The 17583-nt window shown below is 51.1% G+C and overlaps 1 protein-coding gene across 1 annotated transcript; it reads left to right on the forward strand.

Annotated features, from left to right (window-relative positions):
* The first annotated feature begins 452 nt into the window (after positions 1–452).
* Adora2b (adenosine A2B receptor) lies at positions 453–16833 on the forward strand. Its single transcript, NM_017161.2, has 2 exons — positions 453–894; positions 15434–16833. The coding sequence occupies exons 1-2, from the start codon at positions 560–562 to the stop codon at positions 16095–16097; spliced, it is 999 nt and encodes a 332-aa protein (NP_058857.2). The 5' UTR covers positions 453–559; the 3' UTR covers positions 16098–16833.
* The last annotated feature ends 750 nt before the right edge of the window (positions 16834–17583 follow it).

Here is a 17583-nt window from a genome sequence, read left to right on the forward strand (position 1 = left end):
CGGCAGAATCTGGGAAGAAGCGGGCGCCACAAGTGAGCAGAAGCCGGTCTTGGATAAGTAGGCTTCCGAGCGGAGGGCTGAGCACCCCATGGGACAGCTGGATTAGGGGTCGCTCGGGTGAAATGCAGCGCCGAGAGAAAGCCCGAGCTTGGACCTGAAGTGCAGGTCCGGTGCGGCATATTCTGGACACCTGGCAGGGGAGTCAGTTCAGAGTGCGTAGCTCCGGCGCGGGACAGGGAGAAGGCCGGGAGGTGGCCAAGCTTCGAGGCTCCGGCCCGAGGAAAGTTCACGAACCCATTCTTCCCGGAGCTCAAGAGCAGCCGGAGCGAGGACCCCGGGCGGGGGCGGGGCCAAGACCTGCTCTTGGCAGTCGGCCAATGGGCGCCGCCCCCGCAAGGCCACGCCCCCGCCTCCTTCCTGAGCGCGCGGGCTGGGCGGTGCAGACCGGGCTTGGGACGCGCGGTCTCGGCGCTGTGGCCATGCCTGGCGGCACCTTAGCGGCTGTCCTGAGCCCGACACAACCCCGGTAGAGGACTCCCCGGGCCCGGCTGGCCCGGCCATGCAGCTAGAGACGCAGGACGCGCTGTACGTGGCGCTGGAGCTGGTTATCGCCGCGCTGGCAGTGGCGGGCAACGTGCTGGTGTGCGCTGCGGTGGGAGCCTCGAGTGCTTTACAGACCCCCACCAACTACTTTCTGGTGTCCCTGGCGACGGCGGACGTGGCTGTGGGACTCTTCGCCATCCCCTTTGCCATCACCATCAGCCTGGGCTTCTGCACGGACTTTCACAGCTGCCTCTTCCTCGCCTGCTTCGTGCTGGTGCTCACACAGAGCTCCATCTTTAGCCTCTTGGCGGTGGCTGTCGACCGGTATCTGGCCATTCGCGTCCCGCTCAGGTGAGACTAATCTTTCTTGCCTTGGCCAGGTTAAAGTTCTACAGTGGGGCGCCCTCTCCAGGCCCACGGTTTTACTTTCTGAGATCTTAGATGGGCCAGATTAGGAGCACGCTAGGTTGGAGGATGCCAGCCATCTCCCGCGACGCTTGTTCTGCGGTCTATCCAGACCCTCCTGGGGTGGCAGAGAGGCCACTGACTGGACTCTCCTTAGACGGCAGGGATGGTCCAGTCGCCCTTAGTTTAGGGAATCTACATAAAGACACCCTTAGGGGCTTTGGGAAGTGCGCGTCCGACGAGGTTCCTGCCCCAGGCTCAGGAAGCTCAAGCTCCGGAGGTTTGGTGGCTACATCTCCACTGTGCACATTCCCGGCCCTCTGGAAAGACAGAGCTGCAGCCCGGAGCGGGGCATGCGGATCAGAGCAGCTGCCAGACGCGGCCCCGAGAGTAAAGGGCCCGAAGAAGCTTCAGCTAAGAACGAGGCAACTTTGGACGCTAGAATTGGCACTTGTAGAAGGGGCATAGAACTAACGACACAGCTTTAAAATGTGCCTACTTCTAAATGAGGCAGCCAGGCTCAACTCTGGTGGGAAACTCTAGAAGCGTTGGTCCCTACTAGCTTCTTGGTGGCTCGGAGTATCTCCAGACATTTTAAAGAGCTACTGATTTTACTGGTTCAATGAACACTGACAAGGCAGCCTTAGAGCCTCTAGCCCATTGAGTAACTTTATTTGTGTACTGCTGCTGTGCCCAGGAGCCTGAAGAGGCCCAGAAAACTGGTGACTGCTCCCTGTTCTCGTTCGTTTTCTCTCTCTCTCTCTCTCTCTCTCTCTCTCTCTCTCTCTCTCTCTCTCTCTCTCTCTCTCTCTCTCTCTCTCTCTCTCTCTCTGTTTTTCTCCAGGATGAGAAAACAGTATCCAGGGCAGGGAGCCAGTCAGTTGTGGAAGTGGCTTCCACTTGTAGCTAATAAATTTGAAGTTGAGTTTGTTGATGCTTTGTTAGTGCCTGAGCCCTTTGGCATTTCTGAGATGAGCCTCAGATCTCTTTAGATTTGAGCTGAGCCGAGGAAACTGAGTCACAAGAGTAGGAAGAGAAAGGCAAGAACTCAGTGACCATGTGCTTGGCAACTCCAATTAAATGTACATGCTTTAATCCCCGAAGAGTCCAGAGGACAGACTCTGTCACCTGCATCCTGTGAGTGAGGGGAGATGAGGGTCTGGTTCAGGATGCTGTGTCTGGCAGAGTGACACCTGTCTTCAGCATGCCATCCACCTGTCTCTCAGGCTGTGTGTGGTGCCAGTGTTTGAGAGATGTGAAAGGGGATCCTCTTGCTGTTTCTAGAAGACGTTCCTGTCCGTAGTGAGCTGGTGTTTATAGGAGAAATGTGTTTGGGGAATTGACTAGCAGAAAACTCCTTCAAGCTCTTATAACAGGCAGATGAGACGAGTCTGGTCGCTGTGCCTTGGGTCTAGGGTCCCAGATGGAACAGGAAACCCCTGCTTGGGCTCGGGTGGTTTGCTCCATATCCACTGCCCTTGGCATCTGACTGGGAGACTGCACACACGTCCCATTGGGTGTGCTACAACCCAGAGATGTCTGAGCCTGCGGCTGCATACGCTGCATTCTTTCCCCTGTTCTGGTGGGTCTGTGCTGGTTCCTTGCCTCCCACTGTAAGTGCTTGGTGACCTTTTGAACTCTTTTTCCGTAGAGCAGTCACATGTCTCCAGCTCGAGTTGCCCCATCCAGGGGAAGCCCTTCGGGCTTGCCCCTGGAAGAGCCCCAAATACACAGTGCTCGTCCAGGACCTGCTCCAAATATCTCTTGTGCAGGAATATGACTTGAGCAGGAAGTTCCATAAATGTTTAAATCTGTTAGTTCTTGTCCTGGGTTTTGCTGGGCGGGTCTTGAAGAAAGTGGGTGTGGGCGTCTTAAGGGGAAACAGATGTGAATCACAGTCCCTTCACTTCTCCTTCGCCTTTGCTAAGGGTGAGGGGCCAGCTGGAGGTGAAGGGAGGGAAAACAACTTGGAGCCCGTGTGCCGGTTCCCACCCCCGGGCCTGTCCTTGGGGGTCTGGAAGTGTGCACAGCAGTCTCTCCTCCTTCACACCAGCCATGCCAGCCACAGTGGTAGATCAAGAAGTGTACTGGGCTCCTATTCTTCCTTCAGCCCTCCTGGGAGATGGTGTGTGTCCTGGGCCCCTTGCCCTCAGCAGTTCAAAGCACAACCCAGTGGCAACAGGTTAAAATGTAGATTATTTTGAGCTGAACTCTGTAGCAATGTGGCTGTAGTTCCAGCTACTCAGGAAGGCTGAAGCCAGGGGATTGCTCAAGCCCAGGAGTTCAAGGTTAATTTAGACCCTCGTCTAAAAAAAAGTGCAGATTACAGGAGGCCATTGGGTTTGCTGGATCAGAGTCTGGGGTAGGGTATATGTAGGCTTCCAGCATTAATATCTAACCTGGCTTGGTTACACCAAACTTGAGAATTCTCTACCTGCAGGCAGGCTTTGAAATTAGGCTTCTCTTTTTGATATGAGTAGGTCTGATTTACCCCAATCTCTGAGCTGGTTCTGAGGCCCTCCTTGGGGCCATGGAGCTACATAGGTGGGCATCAGGACAGAAGGGCCTTACTAAGGATCCGGGTGTAGTGGTCAGGCATGTGATCTCAGCAGTCAGGAGCCAAAGGCAGGAAGATAATCACTAGTTTGAGGCTAGCTTGAGGCTACAGAGTGAGTTCCAGTCCCAAGCCAGCCTGTGCTGCAGGGGGAGACCCTGTATCATACATACATACATACATACATACATACATACATACATACACACACACACACACATACACACACAGAGAGAGAGAGAGAGAGAGAGAGAGAGAGAGAGAGAGATTGATTGATTGATTGATTTAGATCACATACTTCTCTGCCAGAGGACCAGAGTTCAGCTCCCATCAATCCATATCTGGTAGGCTTTTAAAACTACTTTGTAATTTTAGCTCCAGGGAATTCAAAACCTTCTTCTGGCCTCTTTGGGTACCTACAATTGGACACACACACAACACTTAAAAAAAATAATTTAAAAAAATATCCTGTTTAGGAGGCAGTGTCTCTCTCGCAGGAAGCCAAGCAGTGAGTAGGCGAAGCCCAGTGTGTGACAGACACCCAGGGTGTGACACTCAGGGTAAGCAGGGTGTCAGCACTGAACGCTTACTTAGCTAGGCACATCTCTTACCCCAGTAAAACAGACTCTTAGGCTTGACTCTGGCTCGGATGGTGTCCTGCGTAGGAGCCCCTGGCTCCCATGGACTAGCCTCGGTTTTACTGACGTGAAGGGATGATGCAGCATGAAAAGGGGACTCCAGAGGCAGTGCCAGGCATGCAAACAATCCCTTTGTGATCATTTTGTGCTCCTGAAAAAGAGCAGACTGCGTGCACCAGGCCCTGCCGTTTGTCCTTCGAGCGAGGAGCATCCACACAGACTGCTCTGCCTCCTGCCCCGGTGGAGTCTCCCATGCTGGGAACCTTCCAATGTGGGCTAGAGATGTGCGACACGGCAGAGCTGGGGTGTGTGCTGGTGACTGGAGGTGCGCCACAGAGCTGCCACAGCAGCCTCTGGCTCTCACTTCATCCTTTGGCTGGTTCCGGTTGGTTCCCACAGGAGTACTTCCTCCTACACAGCCTAATCCTGTTCCCCTTCATGCTGTAGCCAAATCAGAGCTGACTCACTCTGGGGGGGCCCTCCCTCCCCTGCTCACTGGACTCAGTTTCTCCTTTTACCGTGTTTGAGACTCTCTGGAAGGGCTGACAGGACCATTTTCCTAGAGGTCCTGAAGGACGTGGTGTTTTGGAGGAAGATGTGTGTACTTGATCATCAGAATAAAAGGGCCACTTCTTCCGTTTTCTGCCACACTGAGGCCATGTGCGTGTGTGTGCACACGCATGCGTGCATGTGTGTGTGTTACTATGTTCTGTCTGGGAGGTCGGGATGTATGTTCTAAGAACAGTACAAAACGGAGTGGGAAGGAGAACCAGAGACGGCAGATCTACACGGAGCTCTCAGGTAAGATGTTAGAAGAAAACAGGTCCTTCTGTTTAGAAAAAAAAAAAAAATGTTGATCTGCTTAGGAGCCCCTGGACTCTAGCCTGGGTGGCAGGGCCTAAGCAGTGTATCACCCAGCTTATTTAATAAGCTTTAATGAAGGAAATTGTCAGAGGAGCCCTCACAGGCCGGGAAGGGGATAGGACGGTCCAGGGTTTGGAGATGCTGGGGAAGTTAGACAAGCGGCAGGTGCCATTGGCTGAGGGCAGGCAGCTACAGATTCTGGGGTGTGGCCTGCAGGTCTTGGCTCCAGTTCTAAGTGCAAGCCCAGAGTTACCCAGAACTGGGCGTTGCTTTGTTTATCCTCCATTGTTGTTTATCCGTTGTCGTTGCACACAGGGGTCTCATGCCATCTCCAGGGCTGGAACTACTACCTTAAAGCTGGCAAGATCTCCATTGAGGCCAATGTAGCCAGCAGCGGGTGGGTAGGGTGGGTTGGGGAGGCCCTCACGTCTTATCTTAAAGCCAGGCTGGACCTGAGATTACACACCCAGAAGGACTCAGGCTGTGGGAGAGGTGAGGCCTGAGGTAACCAGGCAGTTCTCAGGAGAGCGTGGAAATGTCCAAGTGTGAGGTGATGGAAATGAGGCTGGCAAGCACTCTGGCTGTCACAGTTTCCCCTTGACGGGTGGGAGGAGAAGGTCCCTCTGTCTGGTAATCATGGGCTCTCCCCTCATCTGTGTCAGAACAGCATAACCACTGTACTATAGCTATTCTGCTTGCCTGGAAGGCCGTGGCCCAAGGGCAGCCATGCCAGGAAATGGTACTTGGCTTTGCACCTTAGACGATGATCTACACCCAATTCTGAAGGGCATGGGTTGCTGCCTACAACTATCTGGAGAACAAGCTGGTAGGAAGTGTGTGATGGCTACTTTTGGTTGTCAACTTGACTACATCAAGAATGAACTTAAACCCAAGCAGCTGGGTACACCAGTGAGGGAGTTTTTCTTAATTAACTCATTTGAGGTGGGAAGATTTTAATCTGGGCCTCACCTGCTGGTGGCTGAATAAAGGACAGGGAAGGAGGAAGATAACCCTCTCTGCCTGCTTGCTCTCAGTCTTGCTGGAAGTCCATTCCTTCTCTGGCATTAGAGCCTATTGCCTCAGGATTCCATCGTCTACTGAAGGCCAGCGGAGACATCCAGCCCTGAGCACTGAAAAACTGCTGGATTCTTGGGTCTTACATTGGCAGACAGCTACTGTTGGACTAGCTGGACCACAGCCTGTAAACCATTCTATAAATTCCCTTTACATATATGTGTGCTTGTACACACGTGTTCATGTGTGTGCACATGTGTGTGGACATGTGTGTGTTCATATTTTCATTCCATAAGTTCTGTTCTTCTGGAGAACCCTGACTAATGCAGAATGACAGGAAATTTTTTCTCAAGACAGACAGCCTACATTCCTTTCATATGCACGGGGTTTGCAACCTTGCAGGCTCCTTCCTCAAGCTGCTAGCAGGATTCAGTCTTGTCTGTCTGACCTGTGTCAGTACTGATGGGCCCCACCGAGAGCTGTTTGGAGCATGTCCTCAGTTGTCTCGTGTGCTGGAGTTTTTCCTTTGTGAACAGCAGCCACACAGGGCAAGTCTTGAGAACTTGGTGCAGCAGGCACGGTAAAGATGAGGCTCAGGTTGTCAGCCTGGGATTGCCTAGGGAGTGAGGGCTTCATGAGCCTGCCTTCCTAGGAGCCCCAGACAGCATGTGAACAGCTACAGGGAAAGAGCCCAGACACTGCCAGGGTTCTGTAAGCACCCTTTGATGAACGGTAGGCGAGGGAGGGGACCAGGAGATTGCAGTGTGTGCATTGCATGATGCGAGGCAGCTGAAGTACAATGTGACTGCAAGAAGAAGCTGTATTTGGTCCAAACATGCTGCGCTCGGAGCTCCCGTAGCAGCTGAAGGACTGTGGGATCTTCTCCTTGCCATGAAGGTGCTCCCCTTCCGGCCAACCACCATGTAGTAAACCCAGAGGGAGGGGCTGGGGAGGCAGAGCAGTAGGGGTGGGGCAGGCCAGCCACAGAGGGCCTGGCGGCTTCCTAGGAAGCTCAGATTTTGTCCTAAAGGTTCTGGTGAGTCACTAAAGGACTCGGGAGGTATGTGTGTGAACACAAAAGGGCACAGAAGGGAAAGCGAGCACGCTCCCTCTGTGACCAGCCCCAGCTGAAGCAGCCCTCCCAAATCAGCTTTCTCACCGTACCTCCTCCTCCTGGCTCCCAGACCAACACTTGGTTGTGTGCCAGCACCTTCTTTACATTTATTTTTTAGTGCGTGCGTATACACGCCAGGGTGTGCACATGGAGGACAAAGGACAACTTGCTGGAGTTGGTTCTCTCCTCCTACCGCATGGATCCCAGGGCTTGAACTCAGGTCATTAGGCTTGCTTGAGACAGGTTAGCTCACATAGCCCAGGCTGGACTCAAACTCCCCATCCTCTTGTCTCCACCTCCCAAGTGGCTGGGCTTGTGTGCACACGGCACCATGCTTGGCAAGGATTGTTAGGAAGGTTGTTGGATTCAGTGGGTTTGGAGTTTTTCACTAGAAGAGTGAACATGGTCAAAATGTTCCGTTAGCTGGATCTCAAGCTCAAGACGGGATAGGAAGGGAGGACGCAGCACCTGGGACTAGAGGCAGCCCAGAACGTGGGGGCGCAGGCTGCCACTCCTGATTTGTTCTTCTGAATGCCTCTCCAGTCCCTGCTGGTTGTTGGTTTGGAGCTTCTCACCCCCACCATTTGCATTTCGAACTAAAGGCTCCATGGCCCCCACCGTGTGTCCGTAGAAACTCAACGCATCTCTTTGTTCTCTGATGGCCTCCGCTCCTGTTTCGGGTATGATTGTGAATTTATTTTTGTGTCCTTATGATCGGTTCATTGTGGTTTTGTTAGTTGAGATAACTAGGTGAGACTTGTAGGCCAATGTAGAATTATTATTTGTTTAGAAATGGCACCTCCTAGCCCAGGCTGTCCTTGGTCTCAGCTCTTACTTCCCTCTGCTCGCGGGTGCTGGAGTTACAGGTGTGTGACAGCACACGTGGTTTATGGGTGTTGGGCTGCGTGATGCTCGGTAAGCATGGGACCAAGGGAGCTTCATCCCAACCCGGGATGTTATCTTCTTCACTTTTCTGTGTCTATAAGTGTGAGGGAGAAAGACAGAGACACACAGGGTCTCATTGTGTAGCTCAGGCTGGACCTGAAACTCAAAATCCTCTTGCCTCTTCCTCCGAAGAGCTGGGATTCCAGACGTGTTACTACCATGCCTGGTGCAAATGTAGATTTTATTTTTATGTTTAAAACTATTTTATTTTAGTCTTATGTGTTTATATATTTTGCCTACATGTATGTATGCGCACCACTTCACGCCTGATGCCTGCCAGGTCTAGAAGACGGCATTGGATCCCCTGGGAGTGGGGTTCAGAGGGTTGTCAGCAGCCATGAAAGGTGCTTGGAGTCGAACCTGGGTTCTCGCAAAAGCAGCCAGTGGTCTCAACTGCTGAGCCGTCCCTCCATCCCCTCGAGTGTAGAATTTTAATTAGGGGTTTAGTTATGATAGATCTTCACTTTAAAACCACTGTGGTGGACAGCTGGTAGACCGAAAGGGACAAGGATCATGTAGGAAAGCCAGGTGTTATCCCAGATGTGTGATTGTGGCAGAGGACATGACATGAGGATAAGTGACAGCCCAACATTTGTACCTGGAGAGAGGGCTGATGTCTGAGAGTTTGAAAAGGGGCCCCAGGTAAGGCCACACCACCAACCAGGAGACCAGGCTAGCAAAGAGCCAGAGCCAGATGTGGACCCACATCCAGCTCTAGTGAGCCAGGTCTACCAAGGTGGCTGGGTGGGGGTAGGTGGAATGTGGGTGCCATCACCATAGATGAGTGAGTGACTGGTCATTGAGGACTCGCAGATCTAATGGGCAGTGTTAAGTCATGTGCTTGTGGCTGAAGATGAGAATCTAGGAGTCAGGTTCACAGGGGCTTGGTGACATAGGTAGAATTTGGCTAGAGAGAAGAGGGAGCCCAGGGCCACTCCCAGATTTCTAGGCATCCGTGTGGTGCTGCTTTGAAATGTAGGAGGCAAGGGGTTGGGGATTTAGCTCAGTGGTAGAGCGCTTGCCTAGGAAGCACAAGGCCCTGGGTTCGGTCCCCAGCTCCGAAAAAAAGAACCAAAAAAAAAAAAAAAAAAAGAAAAGAAAAGAAATGTAGGAGGCAGAAGGGTATTCGGGAGCTCATAGCCCAGTATGGTTCAGGCCTAGGTGGAACCCCACAGGCTGGGAAGTACAGTTGGGTATGAAGTGTGGAGAGGTTGGGGCTTGTTGGGGCCCCTCCTGCCTTGTTGGAGCCCAGCACTGACCCCCTCCCACTCTTTGGAGGCCCCTCCCTCTTACATCCCAATGCCCCTTCTGTAGCCTGCTGCCTATAGCTTCAGACCCACCAGCCACAAACTTCCCCGTGACTTTCTGTGTGGAACATCTGGCTCCATTGCTGATTCCAACACTGTAGCTGCATCTGGTCCTGCTCACTCGGCCCTGGGGCCTCCTGTCCACCCAGTACTGCCTCCCTCATCCTCCCTCCCTGTGGTGTGTCTGTCCTGGCTTCCAGGACCCCCCACCTCTTGGAACTTAATGTTTTGAGGCCTCTGCGCATGCCTCCCTGGCCTGGAATGTTACTCATTTCCCTGCTGATTCATACTGTGTCTCTTAAAGTGACTGTCTCCTTGTGAGTCCTGGGCTCCTTGGCAGTTCCCTGCAAATAGTTCACAGCTATTTGCTTTGCTCCATGGTGTAGCTTCTTAAGCTGCTGCTACCCTGTGGATGGACCAGCTTGTGGTCAGTAGATTAGAATCCTACCTGGAATGTGCCGAGAGGTTTATCGGAGAAGCTTGAAGAAGCAGAGGAAATTGGTGATTAGCCATGCTCCAAGAGACTAAGGCTCTCCTCTCTTGGGCATTTCCAGAAGTCTTTAGCAATATAGCCTGCTTCATAACTGGATGTGGGTCCACATCTGGTTTCAGGCTCTTTACCCTCCTGGTCTCTTGGTTGGCGGTGTGACCTAACCTGGGGCCTCTCTTCAAACTCTCAGACTCCTGGGTGATGTCAGACATCAGCCTCCCCTCCAGATGTAAACATTCGGATGCTACTTATCCTAGATATGCCACTTGTCCTAATTGGCCCTCTATTGCTGTAATAAAAACTGTGACAAACCAACATGGGGAGGAAAGTCCCCTCCCCCTTTCTCTCTCTGTTTGTTCTTCGAGACAGAGGTTTGCTATGTAGCCAGGAAAAAGTTTAGTTCATCTTCCAGCTTATATACACTGAGGGAAGTCAGAGCAGGAACTTGGAAGCAGGAACTGAAGCAGAGATCATGGAGGAGCCCTGCTTAGTAGCTTGCTCAGCCTACTTTCTTAAACACCCAGAACCACCTGCTCAGGGGTAGCACCGCCCACAGTGGGCTGGCCTCTCTCATCTTCCAGTGTTCAGGAAGTTGAGGCAATAAATAAATAAATAGTCACTCTAGGTTTGAGGCTAACCTGGGCTACATATTGAGTTCCAGGACAGTCTGGACAAATTAAGACTGTCTCAACAAAACAACAAAAACAACAACAACAACAACAAAAAACAACTCCCCAAACAGACAGACATATACTGACTCACAGCAGAAGTGTTTACTGAGGAATGGAGCTTGGGCAAGACTAAATATGAAGAAAGCTATCCCGCAGGAGCTTTAGCAGCAGTGGTGGGCCTCAGCGTGTGTTCATGCAGCCATGTGCATTCAGGAAGTGCTCAGGATGGAACACAGGGCCTCACTAATGCTAAGTGCCTGCTGGGTCCCACCCCAGCTCCTCAGCTACACAGAGTGCTATGTAAACCGGTGTGAAGTCCCAGCCGCAGCCTGGAGGTAGGCTCCGGAGTCCCTGTTTATGAGAGGGCTCAGGCTGCATGGCTCAGGGGCTCTGAACAGGAAGCCTCCTGAGAGCTGGTGGCCTGGCTTGAGCAGACCGCTGTCCCAGAAGGCTGGCAGCATTTTTTTCTGCAGTCAGTGGCCCAGCCCCCAGTCCATTCATTATGTAATCAGCAATCACAGTCTTTTGTGGCTGTTCCCTACCAATCCCCTTAGCTAATGAGCTTTATAAGGGAGATCTATGCACGCTCTGGACACAGCAAGCAGAGAGCCGTGACCAGAGTCTCTGCGCGCTTTCCCAGGGCAACCCTTTAATGTGGGCCACGCAGGCTGGGCTTGTTCCTGCCTTGATTGGAAGGCAGCTGCCCACACTTACTCCTGTCTGTCCCTTGTTTGTCATAGTCTTGGGGTAGGCATCTTGGCCTGTCTTACCCTGGCTTCCTGGGCTGTTTTTGTTCTTCTGCAGCTATCGTTGGACACTTGGTCACTCACTCACCCAGCCTGGGTGCTCCGGTCTGTCCCTTCTCTCCCTCAGTGGTCCTCCTGCTCCTTCTCAGTTCCCACTTCCACGGTCCCAGTCGGCACCTCATGGAATAGAGGTGGCACCATTACCAAGGCTGCAAAGGCCATTTCACTGGTTGCCTGGTGAGCTCTCCTCCTCTCTTTCCTCAGCCTTGGAAGTGACAGCAGTTCTCAGAGAAGACACAGCCCCCATGTCACGACTACCTAGCCTTTGTCTTTAGACCAGCCATTTTACCCTTCTGCCACTCACAAGCAGTGTCTCTTCACACAGGCCTGCGTCCTTCTGCCTTCTCGGCCTTAGCTCTCCTGACCTGTCCTTTCTTTTTGGGGATGATGGGAGTGGGATAGCCTCTTATATTAGCCTCAAACTCTTAATCTTCCTGCCCCACCTCCCACATCCTAGGATTACAGGCATGCCACCACACCCACCACCCTCTCCTTTCTTTCTCCATCGTCATTGCTAACTAATATCATTCTTCCCATGACCTTAATCTCTGTGCTTCTAGCCCATAATCATCTGTTTCAGTGGACATTAGGATATTGGGGAAAACCCCCTAGAAACCACGCTTCAGCCTTGGCTCCTCCCTGTCTTCCGTCTAATCCACCTTCAAGGCCTGTTGCTTCTGTTTCCGGGATCCATTGCATCATCTGGGCTGGAATCCTGGTCCTGGGGAGCATTTTCTTGAATTTTGAAACAGTTACATAGCTTCTCAGTCTCCTCTTATCCCCACGAAACTCAGTCACTGTGGCCAGAAGACTCTGCATCACGAACAGTGCCACGCTACAGCACGCCAGTCTTCCCAGGCTCCTGCGGTGCAAACTGGCACTTTGAAAACCTGAGTGAGGGCTGTTTTGCCTGGAATCCTCGCTGTTCAGATTTCTGCTCCCTCCCATTAGCTCTCCACTGAGAGATCTTCCAGGATGCCTTATAACTGCTGCTTTCCCTGTTTGTATCTTACAGTTGGCTATTGGTATCATGACATAGCGTGTTGTCGTTTTAAAAGGGCTGAGCCCACTCTAGGTCACAGGGACACGCGTGTGTGCTTGTTTGTTTACTTTTGATCTCTTCTATGAGCTAATGTTTTATGAGGGCAGAGATTAGGTTTCTGGTTCCTAGCAGAATTCATAGGACAAAGGGAATGCAAACAATGGGACCTGGGGATAGGGTCCACAGGGTCAGCTGTCCCTTGCTGCTTCCCTGATAGTCGGCTCTTTTCCTTACCCAAGACAGTCTGGCATGAAACTTCCTCACGTGTGCAGGATTCCTCGGCTTTGAGAAGTTTGGACGTGAATGGATTCCTGTTGCTGTGAATTTATAGTGGGAAGCTATTTCCATGAACACTGCTTTTATTTCTTTTAAAATATATTTATTTATGTATTATTTATTTTGTGTTCGAGTATGCACGGGCACAACATGGGTGTGTAAGTCAGAGGAGAACCTGGAGGAGTAGTTCTCTCTTTCCACCATGTGGGTCCTGGAGGGGAACTCAGGCTGTTAGGCTGGGCAGCAAATGCCTTCATCTGCCGAGCTGTCTTGCTGGTCCTAATGCTGCCTTTTAAAAGGAAGCAAAATAAGAAAGCATGGTGTATAGGAGCAAGGACCTAATAGGTGGCATCTGCAATGGACATTTAATTCCCATGCCCTTCTCTCTGTGTCTCTTGTCTTTCTGTGAGGTAGCCTAACTTGGCCTTGAACTCACGATCTCTTGCTTCTTCTCAGCATGTCTTACCAATGCATGCTACCACACTCCTTTCATTCCCACTCTCCCCAGACAGAGTTGCATGTAGCTCAAGATACATGGCCTTGAATTTTCTATGTAGCCAAGGATGACCCTGTCTTTCTGATCTTTTTACTTCTTTCTCCAGAGTATTGGGATTACATGTATGTGCCACCACACCCCGTTTCTGTGATGCTGGGGATCAAACCCAGGGGTTCATGAATGCCTGACAACTCTACCAAATGAGCTTTTTCCACAGTCCTTTAATTTCCTGTAACAAGAATACAGAGTTATGAAGGTCTAGTCGTTCAGCAATATTGTGAAGGACCTAGGCTCGCTCCTTCCTTCTCCTCTGATAAAAGTTTTGTCTTTCCTTTGATCCTCATGGTCACAAGATGGTTGCTGAGGCTGTGGCCATCACAGCCTGTTGTGAAAGCATCAGAAGCAGAAGGGTGGGGGTGGTTGGCAAAGGGCAGAGCTCTTCTCATGGGTGGCTCTCCTGTCAGGAAGTTACGCTTTCTTGGAGGTCCCTTGCTGACTTACTTTATGGTCTTATTGGCCAGAAGATCTCACTACCCGACTTAGACCAGTCACTGACCAGAGAAGGGAAGTGCTAGGGTTTGCTTATCCCAGATATCCCTCCAAGACTGGCCTGTGATCAATTAAATTAATGTTGTTAAGTCAAGGGGCTAGAGATATGGCTCAGCAGTTAAGAGCATTGACTGCCCTTCCAGGGGACCTGAACTCCCCATGTCAGGGAGCACCCACATGGCAGCTCACATCTGTCTGTAATTCCAGTTCTGAAGCTTCTGACACCTCACACAGACATACATGCAGGCAAAACACCAGTGCACATTAAATACATAAAAAAATGAAGGTGGAGTCTAGAGCAGAGCTGTATCACAGGCTACCTCATGGACTGTCTTCTGAGTGCCCAGCCTTTGTGGAGGCTCTTTGTTACCCTGCAGATGCTATTGACATCCTGGCGAGGCACGGGCATTTTTAAGAGAGTTTCATCACTGCCTGTGCTCAGCAGGCCGTCCTGCAGTAAAGGCCCTACAGCTGAGCTGCCCACTGCTGAGAGGAAGTGGGAAAGACAAGCGCTCATTGGATCACTGTGTATGAAGCAAGTCGCACTGGCTTCCTCTGAGACCTGTACTGGTCCTCTTGCCTGCCCAGGCCACTGCACGGAGTATTCCTAGCACAGTTGCTGCAAAGCTCTTTCTAGCAGGGAGCAAATGAGGGATGTTTTCATGGTGGCTCTGCTTTGAGAACTGCACTAAATACTGGGCACTAAGTCCTGGGAACAGCGGTTCAGCAGGATCTAGTCTGGCTTCAGGGAGCTATCATAATAGTTACATGTGACAAATTGAAGGCCAGTTATCAATGTTGATTTCCTAAGTTTCGGCAACTCTGGCCAGCAGCTTTCTGTAGGTAAGGCATCAGCAGACCCATGTTCTAGCCGTCAGCAGTGAGGCCGGCGGTTTATCTGCAGAAGCTGAGGACTGTTTTTCTTTTGTGAGATAAGATTTTGCTTTATGGCCTCAGCTGACCTCAGACTCAGGAACCCCTGCTTCAGCCTCCTAACTGGAGGACTGCAGGTGCCACCCATCGCAACCAGTTCTGAAGCAAATGTTGGGTGGTGAGAGAAGTGATTCTTGTAAAGGATACGTGGGACACCATCAAAGCCCAAGGGGCTCCTTGGACCCTTGTTCAAGTGTCACCTTGTGAGTCAGGCCTCATGTGCCCCACCCTTAACATGCTGAGGTTTTTTTGGGCACAGTCCGTTCGATGTTTATCTCAACAGTACCTTACAAGAGATCTAAACTTACCCCATGCTGAAACTATTAAAAAGGGCCTCTAAGACACATGTACCTTTTTGTCACTGGCCATCAGTAGACAGAAATGAGTGCTGACTCAAGAATGAGTCTAATTTTTTTTGGTTTTGTTTTGTTTTTTGTTTTTTTTTTTTTTTGAGATAAGGCCTCTCTACATAGTGCTGGCTGTCCTGGAACTCACTCTGTAGACCAGGTTGTCCTCGAACTCACAGAGATCCCCTGCTTCTACCTCCTGAACGCTGGGACTAATGGCATTCACCACCACACCTGGCTAAGAATGAGTCTTACTGCGCTTGCCGCAGCAGGGCTGACGTCTGCTCGCACGTCTCTAGTGTTAGGTAATGGCATGGTACCCCAGGGGTGAACCTTCAAAGCTGGGAGAGCTAAAGGCCCATGGGACACCAGCAGCAGTGGGCCTCTGGTCAGGAAATATACTGTAAAGTGAGCAATAACATGATGTTCTCTTGAACAGGTATAAAGGTTTGGTCACTGGAACACGAGCAAGAGGGATCATCGCTGTCCTCTGGGTCCTTGCCTTTGGCATTGGACTGACTCCTTTCCTGGGTTGGAACAGTAAAGACCGTGCCACCAGCAACTGCACAGAACCTGGGGATGGCATCACGAATAAGAGCTGCTGCCCTGTGAAGTGTCTCTTTGAGAACGTAGTTCCCATGAGCTACATGGTTTATTTCAACTTCTTTGGGTGTGTCCTTCCTCCACTGCTCATCATGATGGTGATCTACATCAAAATCTTCATGGTGGCCTGCAAGCAGCTTCAGCACATGGAACTGATGGAGCACTCCAGGACCACGCTGCAGCGGGAGATCCACGCGGCCAAGTCACTGGCTATGATTGTGGGCATCTTTGCTCTGTGTTGGCTCCCCGTGCATGCCATCAACTGCATCACCCTCTTCCATCCAGCCCTGGCCAAGGACAAGCCCAAATGGGTGATGAATGTGGCCATCCTCCTGTCACACGCCAATTCAGTTGTCAATCCCGTTGTCTATGCCTACAGGAACCGGGACTTCCGCTACAGTTTCCACAGGATCATCTCCAGATACGTTCTCTGCCAGACGGACACCAAGGGTGGGAGCGGGCAGGCCGGGGGACAGTCAACTTTCAGTCTGAGCTTGTGACCTAGGCTCTGGCCTTTGGGAGAAGAAGGCTTAAAATAAACAATGGACTGGACACAGCTGGTGACCTCACTGTGGAGGACAACTACCCTCTCAAGCATGTGGCCCACCTGCCCTGAACGCTTGCCAGGAGTCACACAAGTCTGGCTCACACGTACATGCAACTAGGAGGCCCTGAGGCTAACAGATACACTTAGGAATCTATTCAGCTGCTCTTACTTACTGTGTGGATGGCGGGCGGCTAGAACTGATTCCAAAAACTGTTTTATTTTTAAGAATCTGCCTCATTCGTGGTAGAAAAATGACTGAAACTTACCTTACTGTGAAACACTGTGAACTATTATAATGTAAGTATTTTTCACTTACAGCAATGGGAAAATAAAAGTTGGCTCTATTAACATATACTCATTCCGGGGACAGCAACTCAGAAAACTGAAGTATAATTCTTCAGTCAAGATACTGTAGTGTTAATTTAGGGAATGGTACTACCCTAAGTTTGAAAGTAGAATTATAGTAACAAAACAATTTGAGTTCAGTATCTTCCTTGCCCACAAAACACTAGAGGTGGAAACTTGGAGAGCTGGGTCCTTCCTCCACTGCACCCCTGCTTTAGAGCTAGGTACTAGAGTTTGCTTCTCTCTCACATTACAGTTTATTGGATCCCAAAGTATGAAAATTTTACTGAGCAAAATCCCCTAGCTGTGTATTATATCCAGTGAAATAAAACTTTGAAAGGTGAGTGCCTGGCTTGCCGTACTTACCGTCCGCACCTTCTGTACCCTGAGGACCTCTTAGAGCGGCAGCTCATACTGAGGCCAAGTCTCGGAAGTAGCTGAGAGATCTTCATTTTTCTTTGCTACATCTCAGCACAGTACTCAGCCAAGCAGAGAGAGAGACTGCAACATGCATCTGACCTTGTATACAGCAGCTCGTCAGTAAGTTTGTGTTTGGGGCACCACAACTGTGGGGGGGGGGGGATCCCTAGTCTATGAAGTTACCTACCCCATTTTTCTACCTCAGTTCCTAGAAGGATGAATGTTCAGAGCAGCCGGAAGCTACTGACCCTCTGGGATCTGCTGGGTGTTGGGCGTTTCCTCTCAGGTCCTGTTCCTGGGTTTTCATAGCTATCACGGACCCTTTGTTCTCCTGGGCCTATCTTATCTCTTCAACACCACTCGTGGTACCCAGTGTGTCTTGTGAGAGTCCTAGAAGGATCTGGTTTCCTTCCAGGGCTTTAGAATGTTCTTTCTCCTGCTGTACAGCCTAGAAGTGCTCACAAAGCAAGTCCTCCACACCGTCTCCCAGTACAGCCCCGTCAGCAACGCCCACAGCAGCACAGACGAACCCTCTTCTCATTCTTGCTGCCCTTAGCTTTCTGTGTGCTTTGGTCCTGTCCTGCTGAACACGCTTCCCATGTAACCGTGCTCTTCCTCAGGCTGGCCTTCCGTCCCACCTCTAAACATCACTAGCGCTTCAATAACTGATCCAC

The sequence above is a fragment of the Rattus norvegicus genome, chromosome 10, assembly GCF_036323735.1.
Source record: "Rattus norvegicus strain BN/NHsdMcwi chromosome 10, GRCr8, whole genome shotgun sequence".
Lineage (NCBI taxonomy): Eukaryota > Metazoa > Chordata > Mammalia > Rodentia > Muridae > Rattus > Rattus norvegicus.

What these genes read in the sequence shown, in the direction of transcription:
- Adora2b (NM_017161.2), top strand. Translation starts at nt 560, where the DNA reads ATGCAGCTAGAGACGCAGGACGCGCTGTACGTGGCGCTGGAGCTGGTT. An exon ending in GCCATTCGCGTCCCGCTCAG is followed by an intron (nt 895 to 15,433) that starts GTGAGACTAATC and finishes TCTCTTGAACAG; the next exon opens with GTATAAAGGTTTGGTCACTG.